Genomic DNA, 18,294 nt, shown 5'->3' with positions numbered 1-18,294 from the left:
TCTGGTGACAGACGGGTAGGATAGCTGACTTTATGATGACCTTTCAAAGGTCTTTCTCGAGAGGCCAAGGTCTCCATCTTGTAGAATTTTCATGAATTGCCTATGAAGACTATCTTTTTCATTTTTATCTGTTTTTTCTAGACAAAATTAGGTTAAAGAATATTGGTTAATGTTGATATAACTGCTTGTTAGTATGATATGCCAGATAGCAAAGTTATTTTAAGACACGCTTTGCTATCTTAAGGATATGCTGTGCTACGGAAGTGATTCTTAGCCGAGCCTGGGGAGTGTGAGGTGTGTGGTTGGGGGCGAGGATCAGAATCGCCTTCATGCCCACTGCTTTGCTGACAAATGACGAGATGTGTCATGGGAGTGGGGGGCGGGGGCGGGGCACTGCCCAGGATGCGGAAGCATCGAGAGCCACCCCTGATCCATGCTCTCAAGGTTTTAAATACTAACAGCACATGTACTTGCAAAGTATTTATATGACAACTTTGAAATAAAACTTTTTATTTAATGATATTCCATATCTTTATAACTCAGAGACTTGTTACCGTAAATAGTAGTAGAACATAAAACAGGCCAAGTCTGGTATTACTGTTCTGTGTTTCTGTGGTTTAAACTGGTTATAACCATTTATCACACTAAAAAACCTGTTTTTCTTGAGTGCACTTTCTTCCATCCCTCTTCTAAGAGCAGCACCTGTAAAGAGGGGTGTCGTCTTCCCAGTCCCCTTCCTGGGTGGCTGATGTGCACTCGGAGTCCAGGGCCCACGTCAGGATGTTCACCACGCGCCCCCCCCCCCATCCCCCTGACCTCCTGTGGCTCCGCGACACTGTCCTCTTCCTGGTGTGTGACGCACTCCGCTGCGATGCCACTGTCCCTGTTAGACTGGCCTGCCAGGGCCAGAACTGGGAAACCACTCCATTCCTACCCTTCTCGATGACCCTGGCCAGTCTCGTTTAACCTTATCTTAGGAGTGTCATCCCATCACTTTTTGCAATACTCTGTTTGCCAGAAGTGACTGGCCCAGCCCACCGTGCAGAGTGTGAACACAGGGCCCGGAGAGAGTCACGGAGGGCTATCGTGGAGGCCGCCCCCATACCACATCATTACATTTTCTGTTTTGGGGCATGTATCACGTATCTACTTCAGCCACTGACGACAGGCAGGAGTTCAAGAATCGCAAGCCCCTCTTAGGCCAGTTGGCACTTATTTGGACCAGTGACTCAGTAGTTTTGTACAAGTGAGGCTCACTCCCATATTTTAAACCTAAACAGGTAGAATTCTTTGAGCCGTTTTGGGACAGTGGAGAGCCCCGGGCTGGGGAGAAGGGCGCCCGAGGCTGGAGAGCGTGGATGCACCAGCAGGAGCGGGGCGGCTGGGTGGTCATCAGTCCAGGTAAGGCCTCGCTCAGCACGTGTACGCTTTTTCTCTTTCAGAGTTTGCTTTTACATCTTCACAATTGTTTGTTTATATATATAAGCCATTTTTTTAGTAGCTTAAGAACATTGTACAAACATCGAACTGTCAAAATACGTGAAGTAGACGTCCTGAGGGAATCGACTGACGCTTTCCCTTGGAGGCTTCAGAGCAGTCTACCCCGTTCCTTCAGTACGTAACGCTGTCAGGGTTCGAGGTTTTTTCCAGAGGAAGTATTTGTCATTTTTCTTCTTATAGGCGGCACCTGAAGAAGTAATTTTGTTGCTGATCCCTCCACCCCACGCCCATTTTAGTGTGTAAGACAGTCTTTTTGTTTTCTTGGCAATGTCCAGATCCTTTGAAAAGTATTTGCCTTTTAAGGAATACTATCAGATAATTATTAGCTAGCGTTTACATAACTGTCTTTCTAAATGGCCCCAATGCACTTTCCTGATTAACACTCTAAAACAGCACTGCCCAGTAGAAATACAATTCAAGCCACATACGTAACTTCATGTTTTCTAGTAGCCACGTTAAAAACATATCAAACCACTCACATTTCAACATGTAAGAGGTATTGAAAAACCAGGTGTGTATTTTCCTTGTATAGCACGTCTTGGTTCAGACCAGTCACCTTCCAGCACCTGGTAGCCATGGCTACGGCATTGCACAGCGCAACTCTTAGTGACCTGGGGATTCCTTCAGCCTTCTTGGAAGAGGCAGGGAATAGCAGAGGGCGGGCGCCCAGGAGACGGCCCCTCGCCCAGGCTTGACAGCCCCTTTGCGCAAGTCATCACCTTCCTGGGCCTGGGTTTCTTCATCTGAGGAATGGGAACCTCGACTGGCTGTGATCAGCATGACCGTGCAGAGCTCCGGGCCAGGGGTCATGTCTGTCACCACTGAGGCAGGGACGAGTCCTTCGGGTATTTGGGGCAAGCTTGCTACAGACAGCGCCATCAGGTGACAGTTGTGCCTCGCTTGGGCCATTGAAGCCTCAGCTGTTTCGAAGTCCCTTTGAGTGTTTTTCCCACAGAGACCTGGAACTGTCCTTCAGTCTGCCCAGCAGTTTAACACGTGCAGAAGAGCAGCCCGCAGGGCGGAGCAGAGGTGGGGATTGCGGTCTAGCCACCGAGTCTGCAAGGCCACACGAAGAGCCCCAAACGCCAGTCTTTCTGGTACTAACTCTTATCTGAGTGACCCACTCAGTATGGCTTTGTTTCCAGATTGTTTTTGTTTGTTTGTTTTGTTAATGAGCGAGCAAGACTCTGACAATGTGTGGTCTTTATGTTCTAAAGTTTACCATGTTTTGCATTTCTGTGAGGACGAGTTCTCATAGCAGTGTCCGGAGACCATTACTTCTCCGATAAGTGTCCATATGTCTGGTAGTCACTCATAATCAGAAGGAAAGTTGGTTTTCTCAGGATGATAATGCAAGTGTCAAAACCTTGATTTTTTTAATATCAAGTTAGGAATGTGTGTTGGTACGTATGTACCCTGCAAGCTTTCCATCATGGAGAATCTTCTGTTGAATTTAATGAATTTAATGTATTTCTGGCTAATGAATTTAGTGGGAGCTCTCCCCAAAACCAGGATCAGAAGAAAGGTTGCAAGTTTCTTGTTCCAGAACACTAGTTGATGGCTTTTTTGCTTTTCTTTTAAGTTCTCTTGTCCTTCCTGACAAAGTTGGCATTTAGAGAGTAGTACGGATTCTGAGGTATTTCTTTTTCAGACATTACAGCTCATTCTCTTGCCCTCACTTCCTGTTCATCTGTAACTATATGTATGTCTGTCTAAAACCGTGTACTCCTTTGAATTCCAAATGTAATAAAATCAGGTATCTCACAAGGGTAATTTCCCTAATGTTAAGAGTTTTTCAGTACGATAAATGGATTATTTTAAATGTAGATCATTAGAAGGAGATATATAATTTTAATTGTTTGAGAAATTCAGAAGAGCGTTGGGATAGAATATTGGATTTAAAATGCTAATACACATATCATGCATTTACATTCTCTGGGGTTGTTTATTTTAGAGTACTTATAGATTCATAAGAAGTTGAAAAAAAAATACACAGGGAGGTTTTGCGGCCTTCATCCAGTCCCCTCCCAGTGGCTGTTGTACAGTATCACAGCCAGAAAATTGACACTGATACAATCCGCAGTTTATTAAGATTTCACGTTTTACATGCACTCACTGCGCATGCGTTTGTGGAATACTGTACAGTTTTAGTGTAGCTTTGTGTAACCACCGCTGCAGTCAAGACAGAACTGTTTCTTCACCCCCAGGCTCCCTCACGGCCCCCCTTTGTGGCTGTGTCCACCTTCCCTTCTCCCCTGTTCCCCCCCGCCCCAGGCAACCACTGGTCTGTCCTCCATCTCTATTATCTCATTAAATATTTCAGTATGCTACATAAGTGAAATCATGTGTCATGAGACTTTTTAAAAACAAATTTTTGTTGTAAAATATACATAAAATTTGCCATTTTAACCATTTTTAAGTGTGCACAGCTCATTGACATTAACTACATTCACACTTTTGTGCGGCCATCACTCCTCCTGTCCATCTCGACGCTTCCGTCTTCCTCACCTGAAACTCTGTACCCGTCAGATGCTAGCCCTCCTCCCAGCCCCGGACAGCCACCCTACTTTCTGTCTCTGTGAATTTGCCTACGTTAAGAACATCACGTAAATGGGATCAGGCAATGTTTGTTGTTTTGCGACTGGCTTATTTCACTTAGCATGGTGTCTTCAGGGTGCATCCAGTGTGTGGCATGTCAATGTCTCCTTCCAAGACTGAAAAATCTTCCATTGTATGTAGATGCCACAGTTTGTTTTTTCATCCATCTGTCGATGGACGCTTGGGTTGCTTCACCTTTTGGCAATTGTGAAGAAGGCTGCTATTGACATGAGTGTGCAAGTATCTGCTTGAGTGAGTCCCTTTCAGTTCTTTTGGGTTTATACCCAGAAGTGGCATTGCCAGGTCATCTGGTGGTGTAGGTTTCATTCTTTGAGGAACTGCCGCTATAGTGTTTTCTATAGTGGCTGCACCATTTTACATGCCCACCACGAATGCACTAGGGTTCAACATCCTTACCAACACTTGTTTTCTGTGTCACTTTTAAGATAGGCTTTTTTTTCACGTAGCATAATTCCCCTAGGATTCATCCAAATTGTCGCATGTGTCAGCAGTTCGCATTTGTGGCTTAGTAGCGTCCCCTGGCAGAGATACATCACTGCCGTTCTCCTAAGGACATCTGGGTGGTTTCTAGTTCGGGGCTCTCATGAACAAAGCTGCTATGGGCATTAGTGTTTATTTGATCAAAGGTTTTCATTTTTCTGGGATCAGCACCAAAAGTATGATTGCTGGGTCTTATGGTAAGTGCATGTTAGTTTTATAGGAGACTGCCAAACCATTTTCCAGGTGGCTGTATTGTTTTCTATACTCTGTATGTTTGTTTATTTTAAAATATTGAACTTTACAGAAGACTCAGACTTTTTCCTTTTCTAGTCTGCATGTTCAGAATTAGGGAACAAAGTGAAAGCAAGTATAAGATACCTTGAGTTACCTTTTTTTTTTTTAAAGACTATAGGTCATAATCATAAAGCCATTGACTTAAAAATTCTGATGGCTTAAGAAACTCTAAACGAAAGCTGTCATTATATGTCATTTAGCATTCTAGAAATATGTGGTTCAGTATGGGAGCCACTGGCCACATGTGGCTATTTTAATTAAAATTAATTAAAATGAAATAAATATTCAGGTCCTCTACCAGCTACATTTTAAGTGCCCAGTAAGTCACAATGAGTTACCAGTGGCTGCCATGTTAGCACAGATACAGAACGTTTCATCACCACGAAGGTTCTGGAATACGTGTCGTTCCCGTTTTAGGTGCTGTGATGGTGTAAATCACTTGATTTTACCTGCTAATCTGCCGTTCCTCCTGGGAACGTGCACGTGACTACAGGAGAGTCCCTGACTGCCTGGCATGTCCCAGGCCGGCCCCAGGTCTCACTCATCCTGGCATTCCAGGTGCTTACCACAGTTCCTGGCACACAGGTTGACCGGGTCTTGATGGTTCTGTTTGCTGGTTAAGCAAGCTGGATGTTTTGTTCTTGTCTAGATGATGATGATGATGAACCAGAAGACGATGACCAGGAAATAAGAGATAAGACTCTGCCCCGGTGGCAGATCTGGCTCGCTGCCGAGCGCTCCCGTGACCGGAGGCACTGGCGGCCGTGGCGGCCTGAAAAGACCAAGAAGCAGACGGAGGAGGACTGCGAGGATCCCGAGAGACAGGCAGGTTCCCGCCCCCGAAGAAGGTGGCTGGGCTCCCTGAGCACCTGCCTGGCTCAGGAGATGCCAACCTGCTCCTTCCTGTCTGGAAGCTTCCCTCTTACCGAAAACCAGGGTAGAATTGGTTGGCTGCTGGCGCTGTGGGAGCAGAGAGGCAGTTGACCAGGTAGTCCCTGTCCTCAAACAGGAGGGTGGGCTCTCACGGTCACCCTTCTGGAGACTGTCTTCCAGGTGGTTCTGTTACATTTTCACATGGAAGCTTGAGGGCTCAGGGTTTAAAAATGTGGAATTACTGTCCTAGATTCTTTAACCGTGTCCATCTTTCCCACCCCACTCTTACATCCTCAGAAATGTAGCAGCTAGGATTGACTCCAGAGGCACGAGGGACTAGGTGTGGAGGCCATACTGGGGCAGTCACCATACAGCTTGTCTTGCTGGGGAAGAGACTGGCATGCATAACCTGTCGTGTGCCAAGTACTGAGCTCACATTAGGTGTCTTATTTACTGTTATTGTGTGACTTGGGACATGCTACTCTGTGTCTAGTGGCCAGAGCTCTGGAAGTCTTACATTAAAATAAAGGAAGAGATTCTGTTTTGGTACCTGGAATTGACCCAGTTTCATGAGATACCAACTGTGTTGCTTGGCATGGGGCATGTGACAGGTATAGACTGAGAAGTGTCTCAGTGGTGAGGCTTGTTAGCTTTGGCATGTGACCCTCCCTACGAGTTACGTGCCTTGAGGGTGGGGAGTTTTGTCTGTTTTCTTTACCGTTGAATCACCAGTGCCTGGACCGTGCTTGTCCTACGGCGAGTATTCAGTTAATAGTCCTAGATGTCGAATGAACAGTTGTTTGATGCCAGAGCTTCTGCTCTAGGCAGAGGGATCAGCATGAGTGAAGTTTCAGTACCTGGAAGGTTTGAGGAGTGGTGAGGCCAGACAGAAATGAGGCACAGAGAGTTGGGAAGAGAGAAGGAGGTGATCTCTGGGCAGGAAGTGGGGGAAAACCTCAGCTCACTGGAGTGCTTGGTGAGGGCACCGCCGTGAGGCTGGTCTGCACGTAGGGGCCCTTACCTGGCCGAAGCTGAGGTTCAGGGAAGAGCGGGGTCTTTCCGTGGGGCTCGAGGGCTTTACAGAGTTCACGCCACCCTTCCAGAAGTTAGTTCTCATAGCTCAGAATTTTGGCTGATTTCTGGAGGAAACTATTACAGTTTCTTGTCACCTAACTTTTTCTCTACTCAAAGTCTGATGGAGAAGATGTCAGATTATTTGATGGTTTTGATCATTTGTATCCCAGGTAGTCAGTCCTTCTTTGATGAGAGCCACGAAGACCGATTAGTTAAGCAGGACCTTGAGAAAAAGGGTAGTCTGCAGGGCCTTACATTTTAAAGTCATTGTGTCCAGTCAACCACGAACGTTTGTGGTCAGTATTAGGCTCTTCTGATTGCTCTTAACGTGGTTCGTTGCTGCTGTAGTCTCTTTCTTACCGTGCTGCTGTTTATCTATTCGAGCATATTTTTCATTTCCTGAAGCAGTTTTGTACAAGGAAAGCACAAAATAGTAAAGTTGCTTCTGTCTTCAAATAAAAATTTTTTACATTTGCAACTTACCGAAGTAACTGTAACAACACTTATGCATGCTTTCAAGGTGAGTATGACTCCAGATTCTCTGTGGCCCCGTTAGAATACTTTGAAAGACCTAGGCCTGCCCATGGTCCTCCCCCCAGAGAGTCCCTGGGAGGAGGGAGAGCGCCAGCAGTGCCGCAGCTCCCTGCGAGGCCTCCAGCTTTTTTTGCGTCTTGCAGAAAACCTAGCTCCTGTCTGTCTGTTTAAAATGTAATCTGAATATGTCGAATCATGATATATTCATGTAAAAAGAATTGTGGGAAAAATCGTGACAGCTTTTTTGTTTGTCGCAGTAAATAAACTCCCAAATAGGTCACTTTATCCTGTCTTATTGCAGGTGTTGTTTGATGATATTGGACAATCCCTGATCCGACTTTCCAGCCCAGAGCTTCAGTTCGCGCTGATCGCGGCCTTTCTGCAGTTCCTGGGCGTGCCTTCCGGCTTCAGCCCTCCAGCCTCCTGCTTCTATCTGGCCATGGATGAGAACAGCATCTTTGATAACGGACTTTATGATGAGAAGCCACTGACTTCTCTCAGCCTTTCATTTTCCGGCGTTAGCTATGTCGGCCGCATGGACCAGTTGGGCTGCCGGCGCTGGAGCAGGGGTCACGACCGAGAGGGCGAGGATTTCATCCGCAACATCTTCCACCTTGTGATGCCGCTGTTTTCTGTTAAGGAGCGGTCTCAGCTCTGCTTCTCCTGGTTACAGTACGAGATTGCAAAGGTATCTTCACCCTCTTCCCGGGCGGGGACTCCATTTTGTGTCCGTGTGCATAATGGAATCACAGGTTCTTGGTGTTCCTCAGGGTACTGGGCCACAGCACCTCCTTTGGGGACCCTAAAGGCGTCTGGTGTGTGGCTGCCCCTCCAAGGGGCTGCAGTGGAGAGGAGGAACGCAGGAGGAAGGCCAGCACCTTAGGGACCGAAGCTGTTTATTGTGTCGATTCTTGTATTACCAGATGTCTGTGATTATATGAGCAGTTAGTGTTAAGAACCAGGCTTAAGCTTAAGCAGGGTTAGAGGATTTAGGGGGGGGGCTTATTAAAATAGATAATAAGCTACTTACCCTGCCCTTTGTAGCTATCTGCTAGAAATTCATCTAGGATTGAGTCTTCTTCCCTCTGCTGGCCACCATTGAGTCTTTGGGTGTGAAGACTCAATTAGTATTGAGTCTTCACACCCAAAGGTCTGATGCTTTAACTGCAGATTGCATACACCAGGCTGTATTATTAAAATAGTATCGTCTGATAAAATTTGGAGGCCACCTCTCTCTGGAGAGGAACACTTGGAGTATATGAGCCTTGTTCATAGAGGTTTCAGATGGAAACCTGGATGTGTTCATTTTGGGGCACCTGTCGCCTTAGTAAAACCCTGATTTGTTTCCTGGCTCAGAGATCCTAAGTGTTTACCAAACAGGTGATGAAGGAAGGAAGTGCAGACACCTTGTGTGGCTTTTTCAAGGTGACAGCACAAAGGGATTGCTTTAACATCACAGAGTACTTGGAGTCATTCTTTTCTTTTTACCTCTAGGTCATTTGGTGTCTGCACACTAAAAACAAGAAGAGATTAAAGTCACAAGGAAAGAACTGCAAAAAACTAGCCAAGAATCTCCTTAAGGAGCCAGAAAACCGCAACAATTTTTGCCTCTGGAAGCAGTATGCCCATCTGGAATGGTTGCTTGGCAACACAGAAGATGCCAGGAAGGTTTTCGATACAGCACTTAGCATGGCGGGGAGCAAGGAGCTGAAGGACTACGAACTCTGTGAGCTCAGTCTGCTCTACGCGGAATTGGAGGTGGAGCTGTTGCCGGACGTGAGAGGGGCCGCCACAGCCCGAGCCGTTCACATATTAACCAGACTGACTGAGAATGGTGTGTGTGGGTCCTACACTGGGCAGGTCTTGGCCGTTCACATTTTGAAAGCTCGGAAAGCTTACGAACATGCCCTGCAGGACTGTTTGGGTGACAGCTGTGTCTCCGATCCAGCTGCCCCTGATTCCCTTAACCGCCTAATCAGCTTGGTTAAATGTTTTATGCTCTTCCAGTATTTGACTGTTGGGATCGATGCCACTCTGCGGATATATGAGCAGGTATCTGCAAAACTGAAGGGCTCTGTCTCCCCAGAAGGCCCTGGCCCGGAGGACAGTGTCGGCCCCCGGAGTCTGAGCGGCGTTCTCGAGGCCGTCACCCTGATGCACACAAGCCTGCTCAGGTTCCACATGAAAGTCAGCATTTACCCTCTGGCTCCTCTGCGGTTGGTGCTCTCAGAGGCTCTGAAGCTGTATCCGGGCAACCAGGTGCTGTGGAGGTCGTATGTCCAGATTCAGAGCAAATCCCACAGTGCCAGTAAGACCAGAAGATTCTTCGATGCCATCACCAGGTCTGCGAAGCCCTTGGAGCCTTGGTTGTTTGCAATTGAAGCTGAGAAAATGAGGAAGAGACTGGTGGAAACTGTTCAGAGGTAATTACAGATCATTTTATTCGTGTGTGCGCATTCTTTATGTGCAGCTTCCCCCACCCTGCCAGGCCGCAGGGAGACGGAGATGAGTACAGGCCAGTGCCTGGCACACTTGCCGCGGGTGTTTTAGGTATTAGGGAATAACACTGAAAGAGGAATGAGAGACTCACAAGTAGCAGCATCTTGTTTTAGAGGCTTTGTCGCCGTCTTGCTAAGTCATACGTTTTGGGATCCTGAATGTTGCTTAAGGTGCGTGGCTGGTGACTGTCAGGCCTTCAGGTATCTGGGAAGCTGTAGAAAAGCACCATGGGTAAGAGCACAGGCTCTGGAGCTGGACTCTGGGTTCAGATCCTAGCTCTTCCACATACTAGCTGTGTGACCTTAAATAAGCCACTTCACCTCTCCAGTGGGTTCCCGAGAAACGAGGAGTTGGCGTGTGATTCTCGGCAGACTCAGCGTGGTATAGAAGCCACAGAACCCTGGACACTACCTTCCTCTGGCCTTGGAGAAGCCATATCACATCGCACTCCACGCCCCCGGCGCCCACAGACCTGAGGGGCAGCCCTGTCTCTGACACGCTGTGACCCAGATATTGCTGACATTCGTTATCACTGATGTTATCTCTTCCTCCTGCGACCCGGGGTGCGAGAACTTGTCTCGGAGTTACACGGCCTTTGTCTTGCAGGGTAGATGGCAGAGAGGTCCATGCCACGATTCCTGAGACTGGCTTGACACATCGGATCAAAGCCCTGTTCGAAAATGCAATGCGGAGTGACAATGGCAGCCAGTGCCCTTTACTATGGAGGATGTATTTGAATTTTTTGGTAAGAAAATATTTAGTTTTTGTTTGCATGCAGAATTGTTTCTTCCTTTCTGAGTGAGAAAGTGCAGGCATCCGGTAGCCACTGCGTGGGAAAGCTGGGTGGTCTGTACCTCCTGCTCCTGCCGCCGTGGCCATGGTGATCCCTTACAGGAGCCGGGGCAGAGCAGGGTCCGGTCTCTGAGAACTTGGTAAGGGTTGCAAGTGGCAGTTTTACTCAAGGTATTTGGTGGAATGACAGGGAGGAGTAATTACTGGGTGTTTTAGTGCAGCAGAACTTCATGTGGGTTTCTCTGAGTTGACTTCGTTGAGTCAACAACTTGGAAATGGTCTAGGACAGCAGTCCCCAACCTTTTTGGCATCAGGGACTCATGCTTCTGTGAGAATCTAATGTCTGATGATCTGAGGCGGAGCTGAGGCGGTGATGCTCGTCCTGGGGAGTGGCTGCAGATGCAGATGAAGCTTCACTTGCTTGCCCACCGCTCACCTCCTGCCACGTGGCCCGATTCCTAACAGGCCACAGACTGGTACCTGTCCTTGGCTTGGGGGTCGGGGACCCCTGGTCTAAGAGGTTTCATTTGAAAGAGACTTAAATCCTTTGCCGTTCTGCTCATGAAAATTTCCAGGTCCTGATCTGTTTGTTATTAACAGATGAGATTGTGTCTAGAATGTGGTTTTTAAATTAGACATTTCCAAAGCAGCTTTGTTTTCACCTAAAAGTACCATAGTGATGGAATATGGTGAGACGCCCATTTCACTTTTTACTGTGCCTGTGCAGGCTGAAAGGTGGGTCTTGGGCTTCACGGAGTCGAGGAAGTGAAGTGGCTTTGCCTTTGGTTAAAGACCTGGCTCGTGGATGGGCGTCATTCCTGTAACATATCTACTGCCAAGTTGCATGCTGTTCTAGAAATAATCTTGTAGGCCACTTGAGTGTTATTTACCTCAAGGCTACTAAGTCATATCCTAGTGACTTCCAATAAATATCGTACCTTTCAGAAGTCAGCAGTGACCTTATATATAAATCTTATGTATAGTTCTGATTATTTCCATAGGATAAGTTCTTAAAAATCAAAGTATTTGAACATTTCCAACTGACGTGTGGGAGTCGGTGTAAAGAGATGGCGAGAGTACGTTAGGGGGTCGGAGAGCTTTGGGCTCTCCTTCTTAGGTTCTGGAACTCATCGGGGCGTGCCTTCCCTGACCTTTGAAAGGCCCGAGTCGTAGGGAAGGGTGCATCGTTTCAGCTGAGCAGCTCTTTGGCACCCCCAGGACAAATGGGCACATCTCTGGGCCGAGGTTGGCATCACAAAAGGTTGTGTGCTTTTTTCAAACATTTTTTCTTCAGACCAAAGCTCAGATTTTATGTCTCAACTGCCTTGTGTGAAATGGGAACCTTCAGGAGCCCACGTGCTGCCGAGGCGTCCGTCGTGCGTCCGTGGCCCAGAAGCAGAGGTGGCTGCTGGGGCGGCAGCCAGAACTGGGTCCGGTCGAGTTTCCCGCCTGTCATGAGGCCGAAAGAGCAGAGGAGACGCCCCCTGACATTCCCAGCGCTCATACTCTGAGTCTTTCGAGGCAAATGAAGGGGAGCTTGGAATTTTGCCCATTGAATGTCTCCAGTCTTTTATAAGTAGAGAGAGATAGGGTGAGGTGCAGACTTCCAGTGTTTTTACTGAGAATCTGCCAGGAGCCAGATTGGGTTGGATTGTAGACAGAAAAGTTCTTGTTGACTTGGGAGAAAAGATTCGGGCCCTGAGGGAAGTTTGATATCTTGAGGAAGGTTAGTATTGGACGAAGATTGATTAGATTGATTAGAGTAGGGACTTCGGCTAGCAGCTCCTGAAGTGTCTGTCTAGGTGGTCTCCTAGAGCGTTGATAACCACAGTGAGAAAATCAGATTGGGCCAAAATGCAAAATCAGATTGGGCCCTTAGCAGTGCCAGGAGAGGGCAGAAGGGAGCCGAGGATGAGGCTCCGTGGAGGAGGGTGTGGTTCTGTGTGCTTGTGCGTTTGTGCCTTCCAGCGTGCATATCACGCACACACAGCATACATGCAGGTGTATTTGCTTGCTTGCTTTTTTTCTCATGCAAAAGTGAAGGAATTAAAACTTACTGTTGGCCATGGAGAATATGGGGAAAAAAGAGGAATTGGACAAACAAGTTAAAATTTTCTGCTAAGGTTGAAACTTAGTTTAAAGCTTGTTTTTGAGAGGGGACTTTCAAATGTGCTGTTCTGCATACACACGAATACTTTTAGCCAAACTGTTTTTGGTGTTTTGGCTAAAATTATAGTTATTTTCAAGATTCTTAGAGTTCTTTAGTTTGGTCATCTGCCTGCATGATAAAGAGATTTAAGTAAATCAGTTGATTTTGTGGGCCTGATGAAGAAACCTAAATACCTATAAAGGGAACGGTGACATATCTAAGTTGGAATCCTTAGATTTTGTTTTACTGTCCAGTGTCATTTCTCTTTCCACTTTGTTGACAGCCGGCAGAAGTTACAATACATCGAAAGGGCACCGTTTACAGGCGCTGGAGGGAGGGGAGAGTCCTCTTCTGCCCACCTTCCTGGCAGCCGTGACTCAGCAAGCCTCCCGCACTGGTGCCAGCCTCCTCTGCCAGCCTCCTGCCAGCCTCCTGCCAGCCTCCTCGCAGGAGCATGCAGAGAGACACATTGTAGAAATGTGTCTTTGATTTGGGGAGGGCTGGATATCAGTTCTGTCAAATTACTTTTTCAAAGAATTGTTAACAGTCACTCAGGTTCGTTTATACTCAGTTAAGAAAAGAGAATCAAACATTGCAAAAGCCTGAAGACCTTCAGCCTTCTCTCTCAGAGACGGGGGTTGTTGCGCCCCTGTGCAGAGGCGGCACACGTCAGATAAGAAGGTACAAAAATGCCACAGCAAGGGATTACGAAGCACCACCCGGCCCCCCTGATTGGGCAGTGCCAGCACCGGTTCTGTCACTGCGGGTGGGCGGCAGCCACCGGGCCCTTCCAGCCTCACACCCACCCGTGTCAGGAGAGGATTACTCACCCAGCTCTGGTCTGGGCAGCTGGCCCACAGCACCAGGACCTCCCATAGGCATGTGTCGCCTGTTCATGAGGGTCTTGTTTGCTGAGTCCTCCTGTGGCCTGCATGAGGCGTCGTGCCTGGGCTTAGTCCCGCTGGCGGAGTCAGAGGCTTCCCTGGAGACCGATGCGCCAGCTCTGCCCCTGCCTCGGCTCTGTCCTCCTTCTGCACGTGTCCGGTTCGGGGCCTGAGACGGGCCGGTCTGCGTGAGGAGACACGCTTGCACCTGGTCACGACCCCACGGGAGTCACCTGCTGGGTAGACTGCAGCCCTGACTTAGGATTTTACAGGGAGTCGGGGTTTAAGCTGAGGAAAGTCGCCGGGTGAGGAGGGCGGACACGGAGAGCCGGGGTCGCGCCCACGGACTCCTCTCAGGCCACCTGAGGCTCTGCTCCAGTGAGAGGGAAAGGACGAACCCAAGGCCGTGTCTTAGGATATGACATCCCGAACGGAAAAAGCAGCGGCTCGCACTGGCCTTGAGCCCTTCTGCACCGGATACGGCAGAGGTGTCTGGCGGCCGGTCGACAGCCGCACAGGGCATCTCTTACTCGAGGCTGGCCACCTCACGTACCAGGGCTATCTGTGTCTCCCTGATACGGTGGTTGAGAAAGTAACAGTAATACAATCTTTTTTTCTTCTTTCAGAAACGAGGGGGAAAAGTCTTAAGTTGAATCAGTATTTTAGGAGAGGATAAGGAAGGAAGAGCAGCTCACATGGCTCCTGGGGTATAAATCCAGGGCTGTAGCCTCAGACCTGCAGAGGCCCAGGCCAGGGAGGGGAGATGGGAGTCCCCGGGTCATGACGCTGGCCATGTGTGGCAGGTGCTTGGAGGTGGGGGAGGCCTGAGCCTTGCCTGAAGCCAGGTTATCACAGCTGCTGGTTACAGTCCGAAGTCAGTCTTGGTGACTGTGGGAGTTAACTTGAAATGATGGGAAAGGCAGGCTGACCTTGGTAGATCCAGCTCCTGAGCCATTGATTGGGGTGTCTAGACGCCATTGCCAAGGTTTATGGGAGGCCAGTCAGTAGTCTCGACTGGTTCCATGCTCGATGCTGAGCACCAGCCACCTGGCGGAGACCAGGCGTCCACCAGAAGGTTCTCCTGGGGGCACGGGGAGTCTGCAGGAGGTGGGTGGGTGGAATGTCCAGAAACAGACTTCAGCTCTGTGAGCTCGGCTTGTGCCCACTAACAGCTGCCATTCTGGGGGGCTGTTCAGGTGGGCTGTGAGGGCCTGGAGGAGCTGCCAAGTGACGGGTCCCTTCCTGGGACTTGGGCGAGGCCCCTGTGGGCACCGGCTGCCACAGCGGGCGTGGAAAGAGCACATGTGAGTTGAGACTGAGGGTTTTATTCCTAGAGAGGAGAAAACCTGCTGAATTACATGCTCAGACTTAAATTCCTGACTGAAACTTTACTTTCAGTGTTACAGATTCAGGAGTTCTGATTCTGTCATTTCTCTTAAGGTTTCAGAAGATAGCAAGTGTTAAAGCAAGTGTTTTGTTTCTATGAAGTCATCAGCTGTATTGTACTCACATGGCCTCGGTTCAGGCATTATTAGTTACGAAAGGCGTGAGGGCCCACAGGGAAGGACGTAAAGACAAGTTAGAAGTGTGAAAGGACTACGCTCTGGGCCTCTCGGTGGAGGGAAATGACCCCATACAGAAGCGGCCCCAAGAACGTCCCATGGTTTAGACACCCAGTAGCCGCTGTGGTGGGCCAGGCTGTCCCCACAGGCAGGCTGACTGCAGCTGACGCGCCTCCGTGTGGGTCAGTGCAGGAGCTTTCTGTACACAGCCTTAGCCTCCCTGTTTCAGTTAATCACTTTTGTATTTGTTCCCCTCACCTCAGGTTTCCTTAGGAAATAAAGAAAGAAGCAAAGGTGTGTTCTACAAAGCACTTCAGAATTGTCCTTGGGCAAAGGTAAGTTCTGAAGACCGTGGTGTCTTCAGATTTCCCAGGACCTTCCTGCTGTAAGCATCAGTCCAGCCAGTGTCTGCCCAGCCCTTACCTGTATCACCAGACAGGGCATGTCCCAGACTTCTCTTACTCAATCTGTCCCCTCTGGAGCCTGAGCCTGTGGGCATGTTCCTTTCCCTGCACTGGAGCCGGTGTTTCCTAAGTGTTGCTGCGAGCAGCTGGCTTCCCAGCATTTGCCCTGAGTTCAGCCCAGATGCTGAAAGCGGTGGCATCTCTGTCCCAAGTCTGCCTCGCAGTGCCCAGGTCAGAGGTTCAGAAATCAGTCATAGTGACTGCAAAGTCTGCCAGCAGCTCTGGTCCCCCTTCGGAAAGAGAAGACCTCACTTTGAGTTTGCTTTCACTCTACTTTGGGTTCAGTGTCCTTCCTGAGGTGTGCCCAGGTGCTGCCGAGTTAGGACAGGGAAGGGGAGGGATGATGTAGAGGGGGCACAGGAGGGCTGGCTCGCTAGGACAAGAAGTGGCTGATCAGGGTGGTGGCTCTCCCCCCCAGGTGTTGTACATGGACGCCGTAGAGTACTTCCCTGGCGAGATGCAGGAGATCCTGGACCTGATGACTGAGAAGGAGCTCCGAGTGCGCCTGCCGGTGGAGGAGCTGGAGCTTCTGCTCGAGGACTAGACACCAGGAGGGTATGGGGCCACCCCTCCAGGGCCACGTCGCCTGCCGTGGGAGCCAGGACGAGCAGGAGGAGACGGGTGACACATGCGTGCGAGTGTTAGACTCCTTTTTAAGTTTCTAGATAATTTGTGTCTGGGTTATCAGTCTCTCACCCTTGCACATTTTTTTGTTGTGCAAATGACACAAAAGCTATCGTTTTACATATCATATATGTGAATCTGTGTATGTATGTGCGGAGATGAGCATCAGGCCAGGTGGTAACTAAGCCTTTGTGGTTGGTGTGTGTGAGCTGTTCTGCTCTTTCTGGCCAGCGCCGGCCCCGTGGTGACATACCTGCTCAGCGGGCACCCTTAGTGGTCCTGCCAAGTCTAGCATTGCGGAAGAATTTCTTTGGCACCTCATCTGGAAAAGCTAGTGTTGTAGAATAGAATTTTGGCTAGAAACAGATGGACACTGGTTGGGACAAGGAGGGAAGGCAACATAGCTAGAGCACTTTCTAGGGTGGCGTCGTGGAGCACCCGAGGGAGTCGGCCAGGCAAGGGGACGCCTGCTGCCCCACTTGCTGGCTTCAGGACTAACGTGTTCAGAAAGGAAGGAAGGGCAGAAGCTCTGACACATTTCTGGACGCTCTTGAGGACGATGCGGCATCCCTGACCTGGGTTTTTTAGGAATCCTCTGTCCCTTAGCAGCACCAGTTCTCCCCTCCTGCCCCACGAGAGAGAGAACCCGCAGGCATTCTGGGAGGGAAGGATGTATTTTCTTGTGACGCCAGAGCCATGTGAACTTGGCTCTGTTGCTTGAACAGCAAAGCTCGCTGGCTGTGTGGTTGCGATCCTGTCTTCCCCATTAGCAGCTGCTGAACAGTTCTATCACCAGCACTGGGGGCGTGATGTGGGGCAACAGGGAGTGACGTCTGCACTCTTGTGATGGCCCAGAAGGTTCCCTGACACCTGGATCTACCAATTATTGCTGCCGAGCGGCGGGTGTCAAGGTTCCAGAAACAGGATGAACTGCTTGAGAAAGAGCGCGCTTTATTGGGAAGAGAGCACTGCATGACGGTCCCTCCACACATCATGCTCAGAAAGGGGCACAGGACACAGGACGTTCTGCTAATGAAGACCAACAGGAAACGGGTTCCTCCGGGCAGCTTCCTCAGCCCCACCAGCTGTGGTTCGCTAGAGATAGAGCCCTTCAGGGGTGCCTTCCTGTTTCTTATAAAGAACATTTTCTTTAGATTTTTTGAAGTCTTCATTTGTTACTTTCATTCTACGTTCTCTCAAGGCCATCAGACCAGCTTCTGTACAGATTGCCTGTAAGAGAACAGTATGTTCAGACAGTGAAATACTCGTTTACATGCTAACAATTCAGAGCTATTTTGAAGTAAGGTGTAAGACAGTAAACACGAATTGTTCAAATCTATTTGGGAAAAGATTCAATTTTAAAAATTGTTTTAAGCCTTCTAATTATTTTCTCAGAGAATCTGAGGTAGCTTAGACTGGAGTAACTGAGGAGGAGGATGGGCCAGGAATTGAGGCTTTGGGTTCTGGTATCGGCTCAGGTGCTAACCAGCCACGTGGCTTGGCCGATCAGTGCGTTCTCACAGTCTGCTTGCAGGGAAGTAGTATTTTTAGGAAACAGATGCAATTATACTGAGAAACTGAGGCAACAGAGTATATATCCATTTCATTGCTCTAGAGTCATAAGAGAACACATTCTGGTTAAATAGTGTAAGTTTCAACATAGTATTTATTCTAATATATTTCCTCAATATATTACTTGCCAAAGTAAAAGAAGAATATAGGCAACATGTGACAACACAATCCTGCATTGAAGTTTCTATTGGGTTATGGCCACCAGGGTATTTACTTCAAATGGTTCAGCAGAAAAATACATTTGTGCATAAAAAAATAAAGCAAACGGGTAAAATGGTACTATTTGGTAAATCGAGGTGATGCGTATATGAGTGTTTACTATTGTTGCAACTTTTCTGAAGGCTTGAAATTTTTCAAAGTAAAAACGTTGGTAC

At 48.5% G+C, this 18,294-nt stretch overlaps 2 protein-coding genes across 2 annotated transcripts in view; one reads left to right on the top strand and one right to left on the bottom strand.

The window, feature by feature from the left end:
* Positions 1-18,294, top strand: part of NRDE2 (NRDE-2, necessary for RNA interference, domain containing) — a 42,566-nt gene extending 24,272 nt beyond the window's left edge. The window contains exons 8-14 of the mRNA XM_011357136.2: positions 1,281-1,401; positions 5,543-5,718; positions 7,676-8,062; positions 8,869-9,797; positions 10,480-10,618; positions 15,524-15,595; positions 16,143-18,294. Of these exons, the coding sequence (XP_011355438.1) occupies positions 1,281-1,401; positions 5,543-5,718; positions 7,676-8,062; positions 8,869-9,797; positions 10,480-10,618; positions 15,524-15,595; positions 16,143-16,268 (1,950 nt within the window). The 3' untranslated portion in view covers positions 16,269-18,294. The remainder of the gene's footprint in view (positions 1-1,280; positions 1,402-5,542; positions 5,719-7,675; positions 8,063-8,868; positions 9,798-10,479; positions 10,619-15,523; positions 15,596-16,142) is intronic.
* The window catches only part of PSMC1 (proteasome 26S subunit, ATPase 1), an 11,387-nt gene continuing 10,372 nt past the window's right edge, over positions 17,280-18,294 (bottom strand). The window contains exon 11 of the mRNA XM_011357135.2: positions 17,280-17,578. Coding sequence (XP_011355437.1) covers positions 17,444-17,578 — 135 coding nt within the window. The 3' untranslated portion in view covers positions 17,280-17,443. The remainder of the gene's footprint in view (positions 17,579-18,294) is intronic.

Source organism: Pteropus vampyrus, unplaced genomic scaffold (genome assembly GCF_000151845.1).
Source record: "Pteropus vampyrus isolate Shadow unplaced genomic scaffold, Pvam_2.0 Scaffold32, whole genome shotgun sequence".
Taxonomy (NCBI): Eukaryota; Metazoa; Chordata; class Mammalia; order Chiroptera; family Pteropodidae; genus Pteropus; species Pteropus vampyrus.
This window is presented reverse-complemented; position numbering and strand designations above follow the sequence as displayed.